Source organism: Pantherophis guttatus, chromosome 8 (assembly GCF_059756535.1).
Source record: "Pantherophis guttatus breed Tessera chromosome 8, ASM5975653v1, whole genome shotgun sequence".
In the NCBI taxonomy this organism is placed as follows: domain Eukaryota; kingdom Metazoa; phylum Chordata; class Lepidosauria; order Squamata; family Colubridae; genus Pantherophis; species Pantherophis guttatus.
In genome coordinates, this window is record NC_142070.1 from 58,580,257 (window position 1) to 58,603,507 (window position 23,251).

A 23,251-nucleotide genomic window follows, 5' to 3' on the forward strand; every position below is an offset into this window, starting at 1 on the left:
TGAGGTCCGGACCATCCCCACCCTATTGGCCTTCCGAAAAGCAGTGAAGACCTGGCTTTTCCGGCAGGCCTGGGGCTGTTGATCTCGCTCTTGTGATCCGGCGAGATCCGGCCATGAATGGTGTGAATGAGTTTTAATGTTTTTAATGTTTTTAATTTTTAAATGTTTTTTTAAATGATTTTAAATGCATTGTGAGCCGCCCTGAGTCTTCGGAGAGGGGCGGCATACAAATTGAATTAATAAATAATAATAAATAATAAATTCTCTCTCCCCTGGGGTCCCCACAATTGCTCCCCCCCCCATCCTGCTGCCCCAGGTCATTTACCTGACGAAGATCTGTCTCTTCTCTACCCTGTTTCTTTGCCTTCTCCCTCCTTCTTTGTCACGGAATCTTTCCTCAAGCAGTTCAGCAGCGAGAAAGGAGGTGTGGAGAAGTGCATGCGGCCTTCCTGGCCTCCTTTCTCACCGCTGAACTGCATGAGGATGGCTTTAGCAACAAAAAAGGAGGCCTGGAGGATCGCACATACCATTCTGGGCCAAACCACTTGAGGATGGCTTTGGAGGGCTGTGCCCTTTCAGGCCTCCTTTCTCGCAGCTGAACTGCTTGAGTAAGGCTTTGGCAATGAAAAAGAAGTCACGGAGGGCAAAGCGCGCACCTCCATGCCTCCTTTTTCGCTACCAAAGTGCTTGAGGATTGCATCCCTATAGGCTTCGGCAGCCCTTTGGAAAAAGCCTTTGCCAGTAGGAACAGAGCTTCAGAGGGAGTCTTCCACCCCACCCCCACCCCCACCCCAGCTTCTCTGGTGCCAACAGAGGCTTTTTTCTTTCTTTTTTTTTTATAAACAAGTTTTATTAAAATTTTTCTTTCATCATACATATTTTATGAACAGAGTGTTGACCAGGTCACATCTTATACATCTTATATATATTAATTTTTATAATCTATTCCAATCTTCCTGCTTTTTCCATATTCATCCCTTTTATATAATTCTTTATCACAAATTCATCATTTTTCACCATATCTTGTTATTTCATCTCTTTTTTTCTCCCCCTCCCCCCAAGTACATTTTACATATTTCCAATTTCGGCCATAATATTCTTTTTCCATATTTCTTTATCTTATCTTAATCTCTTCTTAATACATAATACATAAACAGTATCACTATCCGCCCTTTAATTCCTAGTTTCTTACAATAACATCAATTAATTATCTTATTTCTCCATTTGCAGAATATATTTCTCAAAATCCACTTTTTAACTATACACAACATACATCGTCATATTCAATTCTTACATCGAAACCCTTTAACTTAATGGTCCATCCACATCTTGTTAGGAAATGGCTATTGCCTAACTGGTTGGGTTGGCAATATATATATAAACCATCAATGCATGTTTGCAGTCAAAATGTAATGTATAGCTTTAAGACTGTAATGCTGTATTGCATCATACTGTATTCTGATTGGCTAGCTCTGTAGCCAATGTACTTAAGAGGAAGCTTGAATCATGGCTTATTGTTTCTTATTATGTTATTATTGCTACCTCTGCTCCTCTCTGCCTGTTCTCTCTGCATGATCACTGCTTGATCATTGCTACTTGTTGTTTTCTACTGTTTTACTGATTGTTTTACTGCTGTACTTGTTCCTGTTTGCAACTCCAAAAAGAACTGTTTTATTGCATATGACTACAACAACTGGTAAGAAGACTTTGTTCTTGGAATATCCCTGGATTGACAAATTAACTATCTTTATCTGTGTATGACCTGGATTGTTTATTGGACTTTGCTTTGCTTTTTCCTAAAAGTAAAAGAATATCACAACTCAATGTGTCTGTATTGACAGTGCTTATTCACAATCACTCTCAGCTGTTTCTCATGTGCACACCTTTGCTACTCAAGGGTTACTCTACGCATATTCCTTAACACATATTATCTTAATCCCTTCTTAATACATAATTTATAAACAGTATCACTATCTGCCCTTAATTCCTAATTTCTTACAATAACATCAATTAATTGTCTTATTTCTTCATTTTCAGCATATATTTTTCCAGAGGCTTTTTTCAAAGGGCTGCCAAAGTCTACAGGGACGCAAAGTACTTTGTATGTTGATGATATAGTATATATTTGAAGAAGAGACTGGACAGCCTCTTGTCTGGAATGGTATAGGGTCTCCTGCTTGAGCAGGGGATTGGAGGTTGGATTACAAGATCTCAACGGTACCTTCTAACTGCTATCTGTTATATAACAGTTGCTTATAGCTATCAGAGTAAAACAAAGTGGAAAAAAAAAACCTCCCTGTTTAAAATTGTCTAGGTATCTTCAGGTGTCTAGAATTAGAGGGTCAACCATTTTCCATTTCTTTCTCCCATCCCGGTCAGCTGAAAAACAGTTTAGTCAGCCCCTTACCTCTGACAGGTATGCTGCAAAGCTTATTTCATTTATTCCAGAATGACCAAAATTCAACAGGTTCTCTTTCCCAGCGTTGCTCAGTAAAACTATATTGCTTAAATTTATATTGATATGCTTGATTTTAAGTGACACATCTTCTGCATACTGTGGGGAAAAAGAAGCAAAAGGAAACAATTCTCAAATTTTGATGCCTCTCATTACCAAGTGTCATACAAATCTTTCTTGGAAGCGCCTCATACCTATCACATACAATAAATCAGACTACATATCAGGTCTGCCCATCTTCAGCACACCGCTCTTCACTGGCATCCTGTCATAAAACACAGTGGGGAGGAAGGGAGGGAATGACAGGAACCAGAGGAGTCAATCTGGAAAGAAATGGCTGATCAAGGATGGACTGTGAGAGTGGAATGCAAAACTGCATCGAAGAAGTGCCAAACCTCAAAGCCATTCCCCAAATTTCTAAAATGAACATGATTGAACACTGATGGACTGGTGAAAGGGAGGGGGCTAGGAAAGTGGGAAAAACACAGGCTTTGTGCGGGAATATTCTGATCCAGCTTTGCTTATGCTGTAACCAATTGAACTTAGTAAAAGTAAACCTTTCACTTCAACAATGGAGTCGAGGGTCTTTCTTTCCTAAGTGCCCAGGTTGGGACAAGCTTGACATTACACTTCACTGACATCAAACCATTTGCATTTGAACAATTTACAAATCATCATTCATCCGAGCAAGGCAAAGGGGCAATATCATTCCTTTCTAAAGCAACCCATGCAAATGAGCCTGAAGCTCATGGCTATCCTTGATATTTAACAGGGCAGGGTACTGCTTTGGCGTGCACTCCAAAAAGATGCACACAAACATTGTGCAACTCTTTAAAAGCAGCTATATCTTTTCTCAAAATTGCAAAGCTGCCCTTTGTTTTTAAACAGGTAGCAGCTAGCAAACTTGACAGAACTCCAAAAGTCAATCAGAGGTGGTCCTGATGTGTATCCCCTTCCATTGATGAAGGATACGATAGGCCATTCAGCCAAGGGGAGATTTTTTTTCACCAAATTGGTCTTAAGGGAGGCTTATTACCAAGTGTGGATTAAGAAGGGGGATGAATGGAAAACAGCATTCACCTGCCTCCAGGGCTGTTTGCAATTCTGGTTACTTCCAATTGAGCTACAGGGAGCCCCTGCAGTGTTCATGTATTTGATGAATTAGGTGCTACATGATTATTTATACACAGGGGGGTTGTGTACTTGGTGATATTTTAATCTACACTGAGACAATGGCAGAGCATGTGGAACTAGACAGGGAGGTACTGACTAGTTTCTAGTTACGAGTCAGGGCAGTACTTGAGAAACTTTGAGGGGGCCAATTGTATACTCTGTTCCTGTGAAACTCTCCAAATGTGAGTTTCATAGGACTAAACTGGACTATTTGGGGTTCCAGATTTCCCAGGAGGGAGTGGAAATGGACCCAGAGAAGGTGTGTGCCATGCTAGAGTGGGAAACCCCTCGTACATGGAGGCAGTTACAGAGCTTCCTTGGCCTCATTAACTTTTAGCAGGAGTTTATCCCAGCCTTTGCTGGGATCCCAGCCTTTGGCAGTGCTATTTGCCCAAATAGCGCTGCCAATCACCAATTTGTTTTTTTAAAGGTTTATTGGGTTTTTATTTTTAAACATATATCAACATCAATACATGAACAGTGTGGCCTCTGGGTATGGTTCATATTAATACAAATAACAACAGTCAATCATTACATTAATCAAACTTATATAATCCTAATATTAATGTACTTGATAATTAGTTATTCAATATTTCAATGTTCCATTCTAATGTCAATGATCTTTTTGAACATACATAGTAATACCAACTTTCAACCTGTCAACTTTCCATCTAATTATTACTTATTTTCAGTTTATATAGAAATTATAACTACTAATATTCCCCCTAATTCTTATTTCTACCTGTATTCTGGCTTCTAGTCATGTCACTCTTACTAATCCTAATGTTAAAACACATATTTATGATAATGCATAGTCCTTCATATAAGGGTGTATATTCTTATTTCTACCTCTATTTCTAGTTTTTAATCAGGCCATCATTATATTATATTATATTAGATTAGATTATAATATATATATATTATATTATATTACATTATATTAGAAAAAAGAAGAAAGAAAAAAGTGGAAAAATAGCTCTATTCTATACATCATCCCTTGCCCGTTTTAATACTTTAATTCTTATTCGTTTTTTGGCTTTTCTCCCATGCTCCACTCTTGGATCTTTGTCTCTGTCAATATTTGTATCATCATTATTCCATCTAACTATTTCTCCTATTCCTCTCCTCCTAGGCTGCCATATCTCCAGAGTATCCATCCATACTCCTATCTCCCTTTCAAAAACATCTTCCAGATTATCCAATTCTAATTCCATCTTTATATCTCTCAAAAAGTTTTTCTCATCCACTTGTTTTATTTTGTTGTTTGTCTGTTCTATCTTTTCCTCCATTCTTTCTGCCGCTTCTCCTCTTTCCTGGACTCTTTGATCTTCATTCATTGCCAGTTTATTATATTTTCTATTTTATCACTGATGCCTTGGATTAAGTCTTTTATCTCTCTTTGGTTCTTTATCATGGTATCCCTGATGCTTTGAAACATCCATGCCATTTCTCTTGAAATTTCACTAATTTCCCCTGAAAAGGCATCTTGTTTTAATTTAATAAGTCCACTTTTAGTCAGGGCCACAAACAATATATTCAGTTCCAGTTTTGCTCATCAAAGAGTTCAATAATCATAGCTCTTTACATCTCAGGGTTATTAATCAATTCCATTTAAATAGTCTAGACAGTTTTCACACAACAAAAGTCACTTTACTTAAAAGCCTTCCTTATCACAATAGTAAAGTAATTAATTATAGGACAGTCAGTATCACCACAATCCTTCAAAAAAAAAATGTTGCTTATTTCTTCTGTCAAAATTTTCATAGATTTGTAGGGGTGTAGTATATTCCATTCACTAGTAGATGACAGCATCAACAGAGGTTTCAGCATTGTTTCAAATGTGATAAATTAAAATCCAAATTTAATTCAGTTTATAGAGACAGAATTAAATAATTGAATCAATTCAGGTACATAGTTCCAGCATATTATAATGCCTTTCCATAACAACACCTACCCAGTTTAAAATCCAGTTTTCTTTGATTAAAAGATCTTTAGCTTTTCTCCCCTCTGTTCCTTTCATTTGGGTCTAGGATTTTTCTCTCTATCTTATTTGCCACTTTATAAAAGGTAATTCTAAGAGTCTCTTTTCTTCTCTGGATTTTCTTATTCTTCTCTTTAAGTTTAGGGACTAAATGCAAAAAAGGGGGGATCTTCTCACCCAGCTCCAATCACTGCTCACTAACTCCACTCCAGCACCAGGCTTAAGTGTTCCTCAGCTGCCCCAGCTTTGTGGCAGCCATGTTTAGACTGCCTCTTCTCCTCATCATGGCTGAGAGGGAAAGAAAACCCCCGGGTCAGGCTGGAGAGTTGCGACTCTCCGCGATCATGCAGGGCACCCCTCTTTGCTTCGCCTCCCCTAAAGGGAGGCTTTGGCTGCTTTTGGAGCCACCAACAGGGAGGATTCGCCACAGGAGCGTGGAGACCCGCTTCTCATGTCCGATCTCACGGTGACGTCAACCGGTTCCAATCACCAATTTGTTAAAGGCCAAAGGAAATACTAAATCTAAGCCAAGCCAACTGCTGAAATGCACAATGGAATGCCAAACCATTTTCAAGGAATTAAAATGCCTTTTTGCAGCCAAGCCAGTGCTGAAGCACCCTGACCCAGTTAAGCCATTTCCAATTAAGGCAGATGCTAGTGATATGGCAATGGGGATAGTACTCCTTCAAAAGAATTTGGAGGGGGAGCTGCTGGCGTCCTGGTATAGCCAGCTGGCGCCATCGCTGGTTATTGGGGGCGAATCAATGGCCCCCACGGAAAGGGGCCGCAACTTGAGTGTCCTCCTGGACGCACGGCTGTCTTTAGAAGAGCATATGACGGCCGTGGCCAGGGGGGCTTTCTATCAGGTCCGCCTGATACGCCAGTTGCGCCCCTTTCTGGATCGGGACTCCCTACGCACGGTCACTCAAGCACTCGTCACTTCTCGTCTGGACTATTGTAACGCTCTCTACATGGGGTGCACCCGGAGGCTCCAACTGGTGCAGAATGCAGCCGCATGGGGGATTATGGGAGCGACGGGGCGCTCCCATGTGACTCCTCTCCTGTGCGAGCTGCATTGGCTTCTGGTGGACTTCCGGGTGCACTTCAAGGTGTTGGTGATCACCTTTAAAGCGCTCCATGGCTTAGGGCCGGGGTATTTACGGGACCGCCTTCTGCCACCAATTGCCTCCCACCGGCCAGTTCACTCCCACAGAGGGCCTCTTCAGGGTGCCGTCGGCCAGACAATGCCGGCTGGCGACCCCCAGGGGGAGAGCCTTCTCTGTGGTGGCACCTATCCTCTGGAACAATCTACCCCCAGAGATACGAGTGATCCCAGACCTCCGGACCTTTCGTCGGGCCCTTAAAACCTATTTTTTTCAGTTAGCTGGGCTGTCCTGATTTTATGGTTGGTTTTTAAAATTTGATATTGATTTTAATTGAAATGTTTTAAATTATGGGCCAAACTTTATTTAATTATTTTAAATCTATTTTAACTTTTGTGTACAAATGTTTTATTTTGGCTGTTCACCGTCCTGAGTCCGAAAGGAGAAGGGCAGTATAGAAATCTAATAAATAAATAAATAAATAAATAAATAAATAAATAAATAAATAAATAAGTAAGTAAGTAAGTAAGTAAGTAAGTAAGTAAGTAAGTAAATAAATAAACCTTGTGCCTACTCTTCGTGCAAATTCTCCAAAGCAGAAAGACATTGGGCTGTCTGGGAGAAAGAAACATAGGCAGTCCATTGGGCCCTCCTCACCTGGAGGCAATTCCTAGAGGGCAACAGAGTCCTTTTTGAGGTCTGGACTGACACAAGAACTTGGAAGCACTTAAAGCTCCTAGAAAACTATAACCCAAACAAGCCAGGTGGGCTCAATATTTTAACCAGTTCAACTTCACCCTCCACTACCTGCCCAGGGGGAAAAAATCCTGGTGGATGCCTTGTCCCGAATGCCCCAGTACAACAGTGCCAAAGAGGAAGTTTTCAGTGCCATCATCCCTTCTAAACAAATAATTGCATCAGCCCTCATAAGGCAACATAAAATCCCAAAAGAACAGGTAGCTGGGGATATAGCCCAAACATTGAAAGGGACTCTTGCAAAAGAAAATGGTTCCAACTACGTAAGGAAGAACTTTCACTAAGGGATGACATGGAGTAGATAGGGAGTAGATTGTATGTACCCATGAGCCAGTGAACCTTGGTGCTGCAACACAGCGATGACACTAAGACCAGAGTCTTGGTGGCGCAGCAGACTAAAGTGCTGTTAAGTAGGACCAGCTGCCTGCAATTACTGCAAGTTCAAATCTCACCAGGCTCAAGATTGACACAGCCTTCCATCCTTTCAAGGTAGGTTAAATGAGGACCCGGATTGTGGGGGCAATAAATTGACTTTGTATAAACAAAGAATACCGCATGGGGGGGCCGAAAGCCCTACTAAGCCGGTATATACAAAAGTATGAAGGCTATTGCTTAGCGCATTGTAAACTGCCCTGAGTCTCCAGAGAAGGGCGGCATATAAATCGAACCAATAATAATAAAAAATAAGACCATGGGGCATTTTGGATTCATTAAAACTCTCCACCTTGTGAAACACCAGTGCTGGTGGCCGTGCATGGAAAGAGACATTGAGAGTTATGTGGCCAGTTGCCCAGTCTGTGCCTCAGCCAAAAGACACCCTGATAAGACCTCAGAATTTTATTTCTTATACAAATAATGTAAATGTACATTCTCTTACACATAATTAATCATACATATACATATTTTCTTAAAGAAAGCATACAAATAAGACATTTTAATTGCATTCGGGGCTGCTCTTCTACCCTTTCTTTTCCCTCATTTCACAAAAACCTTCTTCTCCTTCTTCTTCCTTTCCCTTCCCTCCCTCCTCTTCTACTTTCTTCCTCCTCCTCTCCTTCTTCTTTCCTACTTCCCCTTCCTTTTCCCCGCTCCTCCCCTCTTTTCCCCCTTTCTCTCCTTCTCTCCTACTCCTCTCCCCTGCCCTTTCTTTCCCTCCTTTCCCCTTTCTTCCATTCCTCTCTCTCCCACTCCTCTTCATACCCTCTATTCCTCTCTCCTTTCTCTTTTCTTTGTTGTGAAATATATTCCTTCTTTGGTATCTGAGCAACTCCAATATTCTAATAATATATACTTTCTTTTCAATTTCTTTTCATTTTTACCCAATCTGTCACTTTTATCATTATAATTGTACATTTATACTTATACTCTTCTTTCTTTCCCCCCCTCCCCCTTTTCCATTTACTCTGGTGTCCTCTGGGTTTCTATTTCTTTTTGTTCTCTCCATCATTTCTATTATCTACCTCATTTATCTATCATTTTTTATTCATATTTCTTTTCTAGCCATTCATAAAATCTTCCCCATTCCTGAAATACACCAATTCCTCTCTATCTTTTATTCATAAAGTTAATCTATTCATTTCCGCAGTCTAAAATCTTTTTTATTACTTCATCTTCTGACGGGATTTTTTTCTGTCTTCCAATTTTGCACAAATACAATTCTTGCTGCTGTTATTATATGTATAATTAGATACACATCTTCTTTACTATATCTCTCTGACAGAATACACAATAAAAAAACCCTCTGATTTTAATTCTATAGGTTTGTGTAACATTTCCTCCAACCATGTCTATATTCTAGACGAATAATTTTTTGCTTCTATACATGACCACCACATATGATAATAAGATCCGGGCAAATGCGAACATTTCCAACACTTGGCTGATTTATCTTTAAAAATTTTTGCTAATCTTTCCAGTGGCATATGCCATCTGTAAAACATTTTATATAGATTTTCTTTATATGCAGTTGCCATTGTCAATTTATAATTCCTTTCCCATAGTTGTTGCCATTTCTCTAATTCTATTGCACAACCAAAGTTTTTCACCCATGTTATCATTGTCTCTTTAACTTCTTCATCTTCTAATCTAATTTGCAACAAATAATTGTACAGTCTTTTAATCATTTTTCATCCTTTCCAGTCATTATCTGGTCCAACTCTGATTTCCCCAAATTAAAACCATATTGTTTCAAATCTTTATCATATCTTGATTGTATCTGCAACCGTATATACCAATCAGTCTCAATCCCTTGTTTTTCTAAATCTTGCTTCTGTTTTAGTTCTTCCTTCTCTGTTAAAAGGTCTTTATATCTTACAATCTTATCCATGTTAACCATATTTGGATATGTCAATGCTTCTATTGTTGAAAGCCACATTGGTATTTCCATATAATGTTTTTCTTTCTCTCTCCCTCCCATATTGCTAACAAACCATTCCTTACGCAATGTCTCTGAAAGTATCCATGTATTCGATTTTTTCCATACCATAAGAAAGCATGCCAACCTAGTTGTAAATCATGTCCTTCCAAAGCCAATAGTCTTGTATTTCTCAATATAATCCATTCTTTAATCCAAGTTAGCATCGCCACTTGGTGATACAATTCCCAATTTGGTAGACCAAATCCTCCTCTAGTTCTAGAATCTTTTAGCAATTTAAGATTGATTTTTGCTTTTTTCCCTTGCCATATATAATTCCACATCATTTTATTCAAACTCTCCAGCTTTATCGGAATTGTTTGAAAGAGAAACAACAGTCTTGGCAATACATTCATTTTAATTAATGCTATTCTTCCCATTAAGGATAATTGTATTTTTTTCCATTTTTCCAAGTCTGTTTCAATTTGATTTCTCAGTTTATAATAATTATCTTCCTTTACTGTAATACATCTGGAAGTTACTTGGATGCCCAAATATTTCACTTTCTTCACTAGTTTCTCCGTTAGTTGGTTCTTTTGTTTTCCCCTCATATTTTTAACTATAATTTTTGTTTTATCTTTATTTATTTTCAATCCAGCTATTTCTCCATATTCCTCTATTTGCTCAATTAGCTTTGGGCCTGTTTCTATTGGTTCTTCCATAATGAATACTAGATTATCTGCAAATGCTTGTAGCTTATATTCTTCTTTTTTAATTCTCATCCCTTTTATTTCTTTGTCTTGTCTTATTTTTCTGTTTAAAATTTCTAGGATTGAAATGAATAATAATGGAGATAGCGGAAATCCTTGTCTAGTTCCTTTTCTTATATCTATTTTCTCTGTCGTTTCATCATTTATTATTACTTTTGCCGATTGGTCTTTATATATAGTTTTAATCATGTTAATAAATCTATCCCCAAAGTCTATCGTTTGTAGTTGTATAATCTGAATTGCCAATTCACATTATCAAATGCTATCTGCGCATCTCAAAATAACAGTGCCATTTGTTTCTCTGGATATGCCTCATAATATTCCAATGTATCCAATATAATTCTTATATTGTCTCTAATTTGTGTTTTAGGCAGAAAACCATTTTGATCTAGATTCATTTAACAACCTCGTCAATCTTTCTGCCATAATTGATGCAAATATTTTATAGTCTGCATTTAATCGTGAAATTGATCTATAATTCTTTATTTGTTGTAAATCTGTTTCTTCTTCTGGTATAAGCGTTATACATGCCTCCATCCATGAGTTCGGAACCTTGGCTTCTGTTAGTAAATCATTAAATACTTGTAGCAGTGTATTACTTAGTACATCCTGTAACTTTTTATATAATTCTGCTGGTAACCCATCTGGTTGCAGGGTTTTTCCATTCTTCTGCTTTTTAATTCCCTCCATCAGTTCCATTGTTGATATTCTTTCTTCTAATGCTTTTTTAAATTGTTCTTGTATTTTGGGAGTCTTTACTTTTTCCAAATATTGTTATATTTTTCCTTCTGGTGTCTGTTCTTATTGATATAGTTTCTTATAATATTCCTCAATTATTTTTTTCTTTTCCTCATTTCGAAAGCGTATCTTTCCCTCTTGATCTAATAATTGGCTTATCAATTTTCCCTTCTTTTTTCTTCTTCATCATATGCTAGCTCCCTGGTTTATTTGCATTTTCAAAAAAGTTTTGCTTTGATGATTTTATTTTCCTTGCCAGGCCTTCATTTTCTATTAAATTCAATTTATGTTTTTTCAGATCCATTAGATTTTTGATCTTTTTGTCTTGTGGATTTTTTTACAATTCTTTCTCCAACTTCTTATATTCCTCCTCCAATTTCTTTTGAGTTTGTCTATTCTGTTTATTCTGGAGAGAGGGATGTGGCCAGCATTGCAGCAGTATGGTGTGGATTCCAGAGCTCCGGGAGAACATCAATATCCCAGCCGATTTTGGGGATCCCCAGGGATCATAGCTGTCCTGTAGGGACAGCAAAAAACGGAGGCACAGGCTGGCACAGACAGGGAAAGCGCAAGTTCCCTGAAGTGCAGCAATCAGCCTCCGACCCAGCGGCAAGGGAATGTATATCAGTTTCATGGAACACCTGAGCACATAATCTTGGATTATGGCATTTAAGCTTTTGTCAGCCTCTGCTTTTGCTGCTTTGGCTGCCATATGAACCGGGAGGGGGGAGAACTAGGGAGCTTGGGAGGAAGCATGCTGGAGGAGGGGCGTGGCTTTGGAAGAAACAAAACTGAATCCTTGGAGTGGCTATCGGGTAACCATCGTGGCATTCCTGATTGATGACGCTGCCAGACGTGCCTCCACCTGACCCTGGAAGACCTTTGGATTGGATGATTTACGATGGACAGTGGGAGGGGATGCTTTCTATATGCACTTTTCGCGCCTATTGCTTTAATTTCAGCTTAGCAGTGGTTGCGTTCATTTCAGATGATCAGATGGGAGCATCTGGTTCTACGATAACTACACTTCAAGCAGAGAAAGAAGCTGCAGAATGGATGGAAAAACTCCGACTGAGAAAGGAGCCTGAGGAAGCTAGATGGTCGAGAGGAGTAGGAAGATTGCCGTACCTGGGGAGGATCCCCCAGGGAGTAACCAGCTCCAGACCCCGCAAAAGAGAGGCAGTGTGGCTGCAAGAGCAAAAGGAAAGCCTCATGATGGTGCAGGCGTTACAACTCCTCCGTGATGTTGAAGAAAGCCGGAAAAGCCGTGAGTCTTATGGGTTCCCTGTGGAGAAGGGAGGAGACTGCCCCAGGGGGGATCCAGAAGAGACAGCCTGTGGGGGAGAAGAAGAGTAAACTGGGGAAGGAATATCCCAGGCTTTGGGAGCTCAAATGGGGGATGCAGCAGCCCAGGGACCCCCAGCCTTGCAGGCCCCACCCCACAGACGTAAAAAACCAAAAATTCCCCCCCTAACCGGAAAATATGATGGGAATCTGAAGACACTGGGGCTTTTCTTGACCCAAGTGTGGAACCACATGCAGGACTGGGGGGAGGACTACTTATCAGATGCGGCTCGAGTGAAATGCGTGATGAACGTCCTAGAGGGAGTAGCTGCTGAATGGATGGTGGTCCTCCACAATAATAACTCCCCCTTGCTGAGGAACTACAACCAGTTCATGAGGGCTCTTAGGAGGCGGTTTGAAGACCACCTAACTGAATGGAAGGTGAGACTCAGAATGAAGGGCATCCAGCAGGGCCAAAGATCAGTGGCAGAATACACACAAGAGTTTCGCGAGCTGGCACCTTACATGACAGGGTGGTCAGAAGCGGTCCTACTGGAGAGTTTCAAAGATGGGCTGAATGAAGAAATATACAAGGACTGTAGAGGGCGGGGGGTCCCCGAAGACTTGCAGAGTTGGTATGTAATAGCTGAGGATGTGGAGATCAAGCTGGCCTGAAGCCGACTCCGAGCAGGCTGTGCAGGAGACCCATCATCCTCCTTCTACCGCAAAGGAGCGCCAAAAGAGGCCAGGGAGAGAGCGGAATTCAAACCCAAATCGAAGCCTTTCACCTGCTACAAATGTGGAAGGGAAGGCCATCGGGCTGCAGAATGTTTCTCCAAACCAGTACCAAAAACTACCAGCTCAGGCCCCAAGAAGGCCGACAAAGCACCAGCAAAAGGTCACGACACCGCCTTGAAAGAAGTTGTTGAGTTCGCTCCCCGAAACCAGGGCGAGTTGGGAACTCCGACCACCAGAGACGACAGCGGGACAGACTCCGACTCTGACTCCGATGATCTGGTGAGTCAAACAGAGGACCCCATGCTCGTACCCACAGAAATAAGGGTGCCATCCACAGGGAAACATGCGCAGATGTTAGCCCTATTAGACTCTGGGTGCACCAGGTGTATAGTCAGCCCGAAAGTAGTGGAGAAATTGGGCCTGAGGCTAAAAACATTAAAAAGGCCCATTGCGTTCTGTCAGTTGGACAGATCGATTGCAGGAGGGGGCCCGGACAGCTTTGTGACCGAACCTATTGAAATGCAATTGGGAGATCACGTAGAAAGCCTCAGATTTATTGTGGCCCCTGGCATGGAACGACCCCTAATACTTGGACTGCCCTGGCTCCGTAGATGGAACCCACGGGTTAACTGGAGAACTGGGGTCCTGCATATTCGTACCGGAAAACCAAGGCTAGAAAGGGAAGAAGCCCCCCTTGAGGAAGGTATAGAACCCGAAAGAGCGGAAGTGGCAGTAGGACACATTGATGGAGAGGAGAAGATTCCAAAAGAGTATTGGGATCTCCGTTAAGTTTTTATTGAAAGGGCCTCGGATGTGCTGCCTCCCCACAGAGCTACGGACTGCACCATTGAAATACTCCCTGGGGTGAAGCTCCCTAAGCCAAAAATCTACCCCATGACCCCTCGTGAACTAGGGGAATTGCGAAACTTTATTGATAAAAATCTAGAACGGGAGTTTATCCAACCAGCCAGACCAAAGGTGGCGGCACTGGTATTGTTCCGAGAAAAGAAGGATGGCTCTTTTCGCTTGGTAGTTGATTATAGAAATCTGAATGCGATTTGCGTGGAAAACGTTTACCCCCTACCACTCATGAAGGACATGCTATCTCACTTAGGAAAGGGGAAAATCTTCACCAAACTTGACTTACGGGAGGCATACTACCGAGTGAGAATTAAAGAGGGGGATGAATGGAAGACAGCATTTAGTTGCCCACTTGGATGTTTCCAGTTTAGAGTGCTCCCGTTTGGACTACAGGGAGCCCCTGCTGTGTTCATGCAATTGATTAACGAAGTACTGCATGAGCACCTGTTTAAGGGGGTCCTGGTCTACTTGGACGACATTCTTATCTACTCAGAGAACATGGACGACCATGTGAAGTTGGTGCGAACAGTCCTGAAAAAACTCAGGGCTGCTGAACTATATGCCAAACTTTCTAAGTGCGAGTTCCACCAAAGCAAAATTGACTATCTTGGATATCGCATATCACATGAGGGGATAGAGATGGACCCTGGAAAGGTTTGGGCCGTATTTGAATGGGCCGCCCCACGGACCCGCAAACAACTACAGAGTTTCCTGGGATTTGCGAATTTCTATAGACAGTTTATCCCCTCATTTGCAAAAAATGCACTGCCAATAACAAATCTTCTGAAAACTAAAGGTGAGGAAAACCAAGGCCTTCACGACCTCTTGAATGGACTATGGACTGTCAAGCAGCCTTCGAAAAGTTGAAACGATTGTTTGCTGCTGAACCAGTCCTCAAACATCCGGACATGCAAGAACCTTTTGAAGTACAGGCTGACGCGAGCGACGTGGCCGTGGGAGCAGTACTTCTGCAGAAGAATGGAAAAGGGGAATTACAACCCTGTGCTTACACGTCCCATAAATTATCAGAAACCGAGAGGAGATGGGCCATATAGGAAAAGGAAGCTTTTGCAGTGCAATGGGCGTTGTTAACGTGGAGACATTTTCTAGAAGGAGCAAAGCACCCTTTTGAAGTTTGGACTGACCATAAAAACCTGGAGGCGTTGAAAACACCGCGTAAGCTGTCGCCAAAACAAGCTCGTTGGGCCCAGCACTTCAACTGTTTTAATTTCACTCTACGATACCTTCCTGGTGGAAAGAACTTCATGGCAGATGCGCTTTCCACATTGCCTCAATACAATAGCACCAAGGAGAAAGTGGTTTGTCTTATCATCCCTTCGGCACAACTAGCAGCGCCAATGACTACCAGAGCACAGGCGAAGGCCCATCCAGACCTCTCGGGCGAGTTACTTCAGAAACTGAAAGAAGTCTTGAGAACTGACGAATGGTTTAAAACCCACTCAAATGAATGTACACTCCGTGATGGTGTAGCTTGGATTGGGGCGAAATTGTATGTTCCTGCCAGTTTAAGAGTAACAGTGTTGCAGTACGCTCATGATGCCAAGGCGGCAGGGCACTTTGGATTTGTTAAAACTCTACATCTCAGTAAAAGACAATTTTGGTGGCCTGCACTCAAAAAGGACATAGAGGCATATGTGGCTAGTTGTTCGGTGTGTGCCTCGGCTAAGAGATCTCCGGGGAAACTGCCTGGTTTGCTTCAGAGTGTGGCAAGGCCAAATGCCCCTTGGAAAGAAATATCCATGGATTTTATTGTGGACCTACCAGAAAGTGAAGGCTGCACCATCATTTGGGTGGTAACGGACCTGTTTTCCAAACAAGTGCATTTCATCCCCTGTTCTAAAATCCCTTCAGCTAAAACCCTTGCAAAATTGTTTATTCGTCATGTTTACCAATTACATGGAGCTCCAAAACGTATAATTTCGGACAGGGGTGTACAATTTACTTCCCACTTTTGGAAGGAGTTTTTAAAGTTGATAAGCTCCGCCCAGGGGTTAAGCTCCGCCCACCACCCCCAAACTAATGGGGCTTGTGAGAGAACCAATGCCGTGTTAGAACAGTACTTGAGATGTTACGTAAATTACCAGCAAGATAATTGGGTGGACCTATTACTATTTGCAGAGGTGGCGTACAATAACTCCATACATAGCAGCACCGGATTCACTCTGTTTAAGGTAGCATCTGGTCAGGAGTTTGTGCCGATCCCCGAGCTACCACAGGATGACCCACAGAACCCCTCTTTGATTGAGTGGATAGAACAGCTACGGGGTACTTGGGCAGTAACTCGAAAAGCTTTAGATGACGCACATCGAGCACATAAAACCCAGGCTGACAAAAAAAGGTCCCCGGCACAAGTGTACCAAGTGGGTGACAGGGTTTATCTTTCCACCAAATATTTACAGACTTCCCAGAAATCAAAAAAGCTTGGACCCAAGTATGTGGGTCCTTTCCGAATCACTAGACTTATAAACCCAATAACAGTTGAATTGGAATTGCCAAAAATTCTGAGATGAATACACCCTGTATTTCATGTCAGCTTGTTGAAACCAGAACACTCGTCCCCTTTGCGCCCAGACCAAAGTTCTCCCCCAGTCCCTATACTGATAGAGGGGGAACAACATTTTGAAGTTAAGGAAATTCTAGACTCTAGGAAACACCATGGTAAAGTGCAATATCTGGTGGCCTGGAAACATTTTCCTTTATCTAAAGCTGAATGGGTGAATAAACGGGATGTCCAGGCGCCCAGGAAAGTACAATTGTTTCATACCAAATACCCTGATAAACCGTAATTTCTGTGTTGCATTTTTCTCTTCCCTGTTTAGGACTAACATCTCTTCTGCAGAGGGGCCGAATGTCAGCCTCCGCTTTTGCTGCTTTGGCTGCCATAGGAACTGGGAGGGGGGAGAACTAGGGAGCTTGGGGGGGAAGCATGCTGGAGGAGGGGCGTGGCTTCGGAAGAAACGAAACTGAATCCTTGGAGTGGCTATCGGGTAACCATCATGGCATTCCTGATTGATGACGCTGCCAGACAGGCTTCCACCTGACCCTGGAAGACCTTTGGATTGGATGATTTACGATGGACAGTGGGAGGGGATGCTTTCTATATGCACTTTTCGCGCCTATTGCTTTAATTTCAGCTTAGCAGTGGTTGCGTTCATTTCATTTCTAGTAAAAGTACCTGTCTCTATAAATCATGGAGTCTGGGTCATTCTTTCCTGGATTTTGAAGGAAGCACACCTGACAGCTTTTGACAAGATTTCCTTAAATTATTAGGCACTTCCCAGTGCTTAAACTCTACCCACTACCCTCAGATGAATGGAGGCTGTGAACGTAATAATGATGACAGCCATGGAGGCTATTTTTTACTTTGGATCTTCAGGGCTGCCACACTTGGTGGATGGGCATGCTGTGGGAAACAGGAGCGGGTGGTGGATGGAGGCAGGGAGAGATGTATAGCTATAACATTCTTTTCCCTGGGAGTCAAGGAGGTTCAGCCTGTACCTGGAGAGGTGTGACTGGGAAACAACTCCAGTTGGGACAGGGACGATTGGACAATGTGATGGACATGTGGGTGCAGGGGAAGGAACTTTGATTTTGATTTGGGTGGGGAAAACCCGGAGGCCTTTCAGTTTCGGGTTTTCCCACATGTGCCAATATGACATTTTTAATAAAATGGAACTTTGAGGAGAATGCCTGCCTTGGCGTTTTACTTCTGCTGGGGATGTTACTTGACATGTTGGAGCAATACCTCCATTGTTACCTGAACTACCAGCAAGACAACTGGGCTGAACTCTTACCCTTCATTTAGGTTGCCTACAATAATTCACTACACAGTAGTATTGGATTCACACCCTTCTGAGTAGCCACTGGCCTGGACTTTGTCTTTATTTATTTATTTTATTTTATTTTATCATATTTGTATACCGCCCTACTCCCGAAGGACTCAGGGCGGTGAACAGCCAAAATAAAATACAAAGACATACAAAAGTTAAAAACTATTAAAAACAGATTAAATAATTTAGGCTCAAAAAACAAATTAAGACATCCAATTTATCTGAAAAACATTTAAAACCCAATTTAAAAGGAAGAGTTAGGCCAGACCAGCCTGTTGGAATAAAAACGTTTTTAGGGCACGGCGGAAGATGCGTAAGTCTTGGATCCTCCGTATCTCCGGGGGGAGCTCGTTCCAGATGGCAGGTGCCCCCACAGAGAAGGCTCTCCCCCTGGGGGCCGCCAGTCGACATTGTTTGGCCGACGGCACCCTGAGGAGCCCCTCTCTATGGGAGCGAACTGGTCGGTGAGAGGCTACTGGTGGCAGAAGGCGGTCTCATAAGTACCCTGGTCCTAAGCCATGGAGCGCTCTAAAGGTGGTAACCAAAACCTTGAAGTGCACCCGGAAGACCACTGGGAGCCAGTGCAACTCGCGCAGGAGGGGGGTCACATGGGAGCGCCACATCGCTCCCGTCACCACCCGCGCGGCCGCATTCTGGACCAGTTGGAGCCTCCGGGTGCTCCTCAAGGGGAGCCCCATGTAGAGAGCATTGCAATAATCCAGGCGTGAGGTGACAAAGGCGTGAGTGACTGTACGTAACGAGTCCCGATCCAGAAAGGGACACAACTGGCGAATCAGGCAAACCTGATAAAAAGTCCTCCTGGCCACAGCCGCCATATGCTCTTCTAAAGACAGCCGCGAGTCCAGGAGGACGCTCAAGTTGCAAACCCCATCTGTGGGGGCCAACGACTTGCCCCCAATAGTCAGAGATGGCGCCAACTGACTATATCGGGACCTCGGAAACCACAGCTACTCGGTCTTGGATGGGTTGAGCCTGAGTCTGTTCCTCCCCATCCAGATCCGTACGGCCTCCAGGCACCGGGACATCACCTCGAGGGCATCATTGGGGTGGTCTGGGGTGGAGATGTACAGCTGGGTGTCATCAGCGTACTGATGGTACTTCACCCCAAAACCACGGATGATCTCACCCAGCGGCTTCACATAAATGTTGAACAGAAGGGGCGAGAGGACCGATCCTTGCGGCACCCCACATACAAGGGGCCTCGAGGTCGACCTCTGCCCCCCTGTCAACACAGACTGCGACCGGTCGGAGAGAAAGGAGGAGAACCACTGTAAAACAGTGCCCCCCACCCCCAACCCTTCCAACCGGTACAGCATGATACCATGGTCGATGGTATCAAAAGCCACTGAGAGGTCTAATAGGACCAGGACAGAGGAGCAACCCCTGTCCCGAGCCCTCCAGAGATCATCAACCAATGCGACCAATGCCGTCTCCGTGCTGTACCCGGGCCTGAAGCCCGACTGGAACGGATCTAGATAAGTCGATTCATCCAGGCACTGAGGCAGCTGTCGTGCAACCACACTCTCAACAACCTTCGCAACAAAGCGAAGGTTGGAGACAGGACGATAATTTGCTAACACAGCCGGGTCCAGGGAGGGCTTCTTGAGGAGGGGCCTCACCACCGCTTCTTTCAAGGCGGCGGGAAAGACAGTTTATGCCAGAACTCCCTCAACACACCCCTCAACTGGTATTCTTAACTGATTGGATTCGAACTCTGTAGAACACCTGATCTGTGGATAAGGTGCTGGATGAGTGCAGGACATGCACAAGAGGCAAGTCGAGAAGAGGAGAGCTCCACAGAAGGAATTTAAAGTAGGGGATAAAAGTTAACTTTCTACAAAATTTATGCAGTCACAGCAACCCTGAAAAAAACTTGGTTCAAAATATGTGGGGACATTTCCGATTACTAGGGTCATTAACCCAGTGACAATTGGATTGAAATTGATTAAGAATCTTAAACGCATCCACCTAGTTTTCCATTGTAGCCTTTTGAAATCTGTCACTGATTTACCCTTGCATCCTGTTAGGAAGTCCCCACCCCTCCCATCCTGATAGAAGGAGAACAACATTTCGAGGTCAAGGAAATCCTTGATTATTGCCGCTATTAAGGAAAGTTGCAATACTTAATTTTATGGAAGGACTTTCCCCCTTCTGACACTGAGTGGGTTAAGGCATCCCAGGTGCACTACCCCTGCCTCACCTGCCAATTCCATGCTAAGTACTCTAACAAACCTTAATGAGCCATCTGCATATGATTTGCTACTAACTGTTATTGTATTTTGTTTTGTAGGACTAGACTTATTTCTGGAGGAGTAACATGTCATGGCTGCATCTCTCTTATCCAAGCTTCATGAGCTGATAGCCTGATATTAGCAATGGGGGGGGGGGGAGGAGATTGGAATGTGGAAGAAGGAGGGGGGGATGGAAGCCCAGCTGAGCCTTGTGAGAAGTTTCAGCCTGCCAAGGTCAACTATCAACATACAGTCCTGGGAATCGAGAACCTGCTTCCTAAATAACACACAAGCACCTAATTGGACATTTACAGATAACTGGGGGAATGTCTGGGGAGTGGGGGGGCAGAAGAAAATTTACTTTGTATTGTTTGCATGGAAAATCTCAGATTCAGTTTACACTACTTCTGCAACCACTTAAGCTTCAGTAAAGTATACTCTTGACAGAAACAAATAGCCAGGAGTCTTTCTTTGCTAGTTGACTGAGTGGGATGCAGGGGTGAAATGCTACCGGTTTGTCCCAGTTCGCCCGAACTGGTAGTAAAAAAAGCTACTGGTTCGCCAAACCGGTAGTAAAAAATGTAAAATAAAAAGTTCTGACGATCACCTGAGCAATGCGTGATCGATGGAACTTTTTTTTTTTTTTTTTACTTTTTAAGCATTTTTTTACTACCGGTTCTTCAGAACTGGTAGTTAAAAATGCTTTAAAAAGTAAAAAAAAAAGTTCTGAAGATTGCAGGTCGCTCAGCTGATCATTGGAATTTTTTTTTTTTTTTTTTTACTTTTTAGGCATTTTTTACTACCAGTTCTGGAGAACTAGTACTAAAAAATGCCTAAAAAGTAAAAAAAAGGGCTCCGACGATCACTGCTTGCCGTGCCTTTTTTTAACCTTTTAAAAGCATTCAGGAACTAGGTTGTAAAAAAATTATTTTAAAAGTAAAAAAAAGGCTCTGATGATCACGTGCGACAGCTGATCACTCCCCCGTGCGCTGTTCTACTTACCCCATGCCTTCTTTTGCTGTGCACTGCATGCGTGCACCTCGCATTTGGTGCATGGTGCACACGGCACATGCGCACGTTTGGCATGCAGCACACATGTGCAGCAAGCAAACCAGTAGTAAACCAGTTCAGATTTTACCACTGGTGGGATGGTTGACACCTGATTAGAATTTGGACAAGGAACAATCAGGAAATTCCAAGGAATAATCAGGAAATCAAAACAATATTTTAAACAGTGTTTCTCAACTTTGTCAACTGGAAGATGAGTAGACTTCAACTTCCAGAATCCTCTATCCAGGTATCTTCCAATTGGCAAAGTTGAGAAACATTATTCTAGGTGAGGAGTCTCCAACTTTTCCAGCTTTGCAGACCAGTGGGTGAGGGAGAGGGGCTGTTTCCCATGTAATCAGCAGGCACGAGATCCCTGCACGAGCATGAGTGACCACTGCTTGTGCAAATGGAGCTTCCCGCATGAGTGCAAATGGAGTTTCCAGTGTGTGAGTGGCCACCACTCACGCAAAATTGACCTGTGCACACTCCAATACCATGCCACAGCCCGGGGGTTGGGTATCCTTGTTCTAGCTAAAAGAAATGGCAAGCTTCTTTCTGGTCACTCCTTCCAAAACATTTTCAACATATCTGTGAAGCTACCAGAAATCGAATTCAATTCAAAGAAATTTTCATCTTTACTAAACCACACTTGGAATATTGTATCCAATTCTGGTCACCATGATGTAAAAAAGATGTTGGGATTAGAAAGAATTCAGAGACGAGCAATAAAGATGATTAGGGGCTGGAGGCTAAAACATATGATGAATGGTTGGGGGAGCTGGGTGTGTCTAGTCAAATGAAGAGAAGGACTAGGGGTGATATGATAGTAGTCTTCCAATATTTGAGGAGCTGTCACAGAGAAGAGGGAATTGACATATTCTCCAAAGCACCTGAAGGCAGGACAAGGATAATATTAAAGAAAGATCCAACCTAGAACTAAGGAGAAATTTCCTGTCAGCGAGAACTATTAATCAGTGGAAAGTCTTGCCTTTAGAAGTTGTGGGTGCTCCATCACTGGAGGTTTTCAAAAAGAGATTGCACAACCTCTTGTCCAGAATGGTATAGAGTCTCTTGCCCAAGCAGAGGGATGGACTAAGACCTCCAAGGTTTCTTCCAACTTGTCATTTTATGTTCTATGTTCTAAATCTGCAAGGCTAAACAACTGGATCAGAATACCCCAAAGAATCCCTTTTTCATGTCAACCCATCTAATGGCTGCAATAAATCCCTCTAGATTGGGCCACATCCTTGGGACCCAAACAGTCTTTTCTGTTCTGGTGCCTCTTCTGTGAAAACTTGCCCGCTTCTCTACTCCTAAGCATTCGGTATTGTTGTAGCTCCGATCACCGAGCCTGTGTTATCAGCAGGAGAGGACTCCGAGAATGAAGGAGAGGAGTTGGCAAGGCCTCCCTCTCCAGGACCCTCCTCTCTGGCAATGCCTCCGGTGTTCTCCGAAGGGCAAGAGATAGGGCCGGGGCCAAGCACTTCCACGCAGCCGCAGGTGGACAGTAATGATGATGATGAGTCTTTGCTGGACCCTCGACAGCATCGCAGAGATAAGCGCGCGCAGCAGAGGAAGAGGCGTGCCAGGGATTAGGCTGAGTCACTGGACCACACCCCACAGGGTATAAAAGAGGGTGTGGTGGCCGGTTCAGCTCTGTGACAAGCAAAAAACGGATACTGGACGACCTTCTTTGTATTTACTGGACTTTGTTGATTATTGTGTATTGGCTTTGTTCCCGGATGAAGGGAGAAACTCCCCCCTCATGAGTAAAGAATACCTGGCAGCCAGCCACTGGGTTGCTGCCAATTCTGATACCGGATAAACTGTTGTCGACTGAGTTCTTTAACTGTTGCCTGTCTGTGGGGGTGCGTGTGTGAGACGGG

At 43.0% G+C, this 23,251-nt stretch overlaps 1 protein-coding gene across 4 annotated transcripts in view; it reads right to left on the reverse strand.

Moving 5' to 3' along the window:
• Positions 1 to 23,251, reverse strand: part of PROM1 (prominin 1) — a 257,556-nt gene that overhangs the window by 54,228 nt on the left and 180,077 nt on the right. For all 4 annotated transcript variants that reach the window (XM_060690886.2, XM_087875259.1, XM_060690887.2 and 1 more), the window contains one exon: positions 2,408 to 2,554. In XM_060690886.2, coding sequence (XP_060546869.1) covers positions 2,408 to 2,554 — 147 coding nt within the window. The remainder of the gene's footprint in view (positions 1 to 2,407; positions 2,555 to 23,251) is intronic.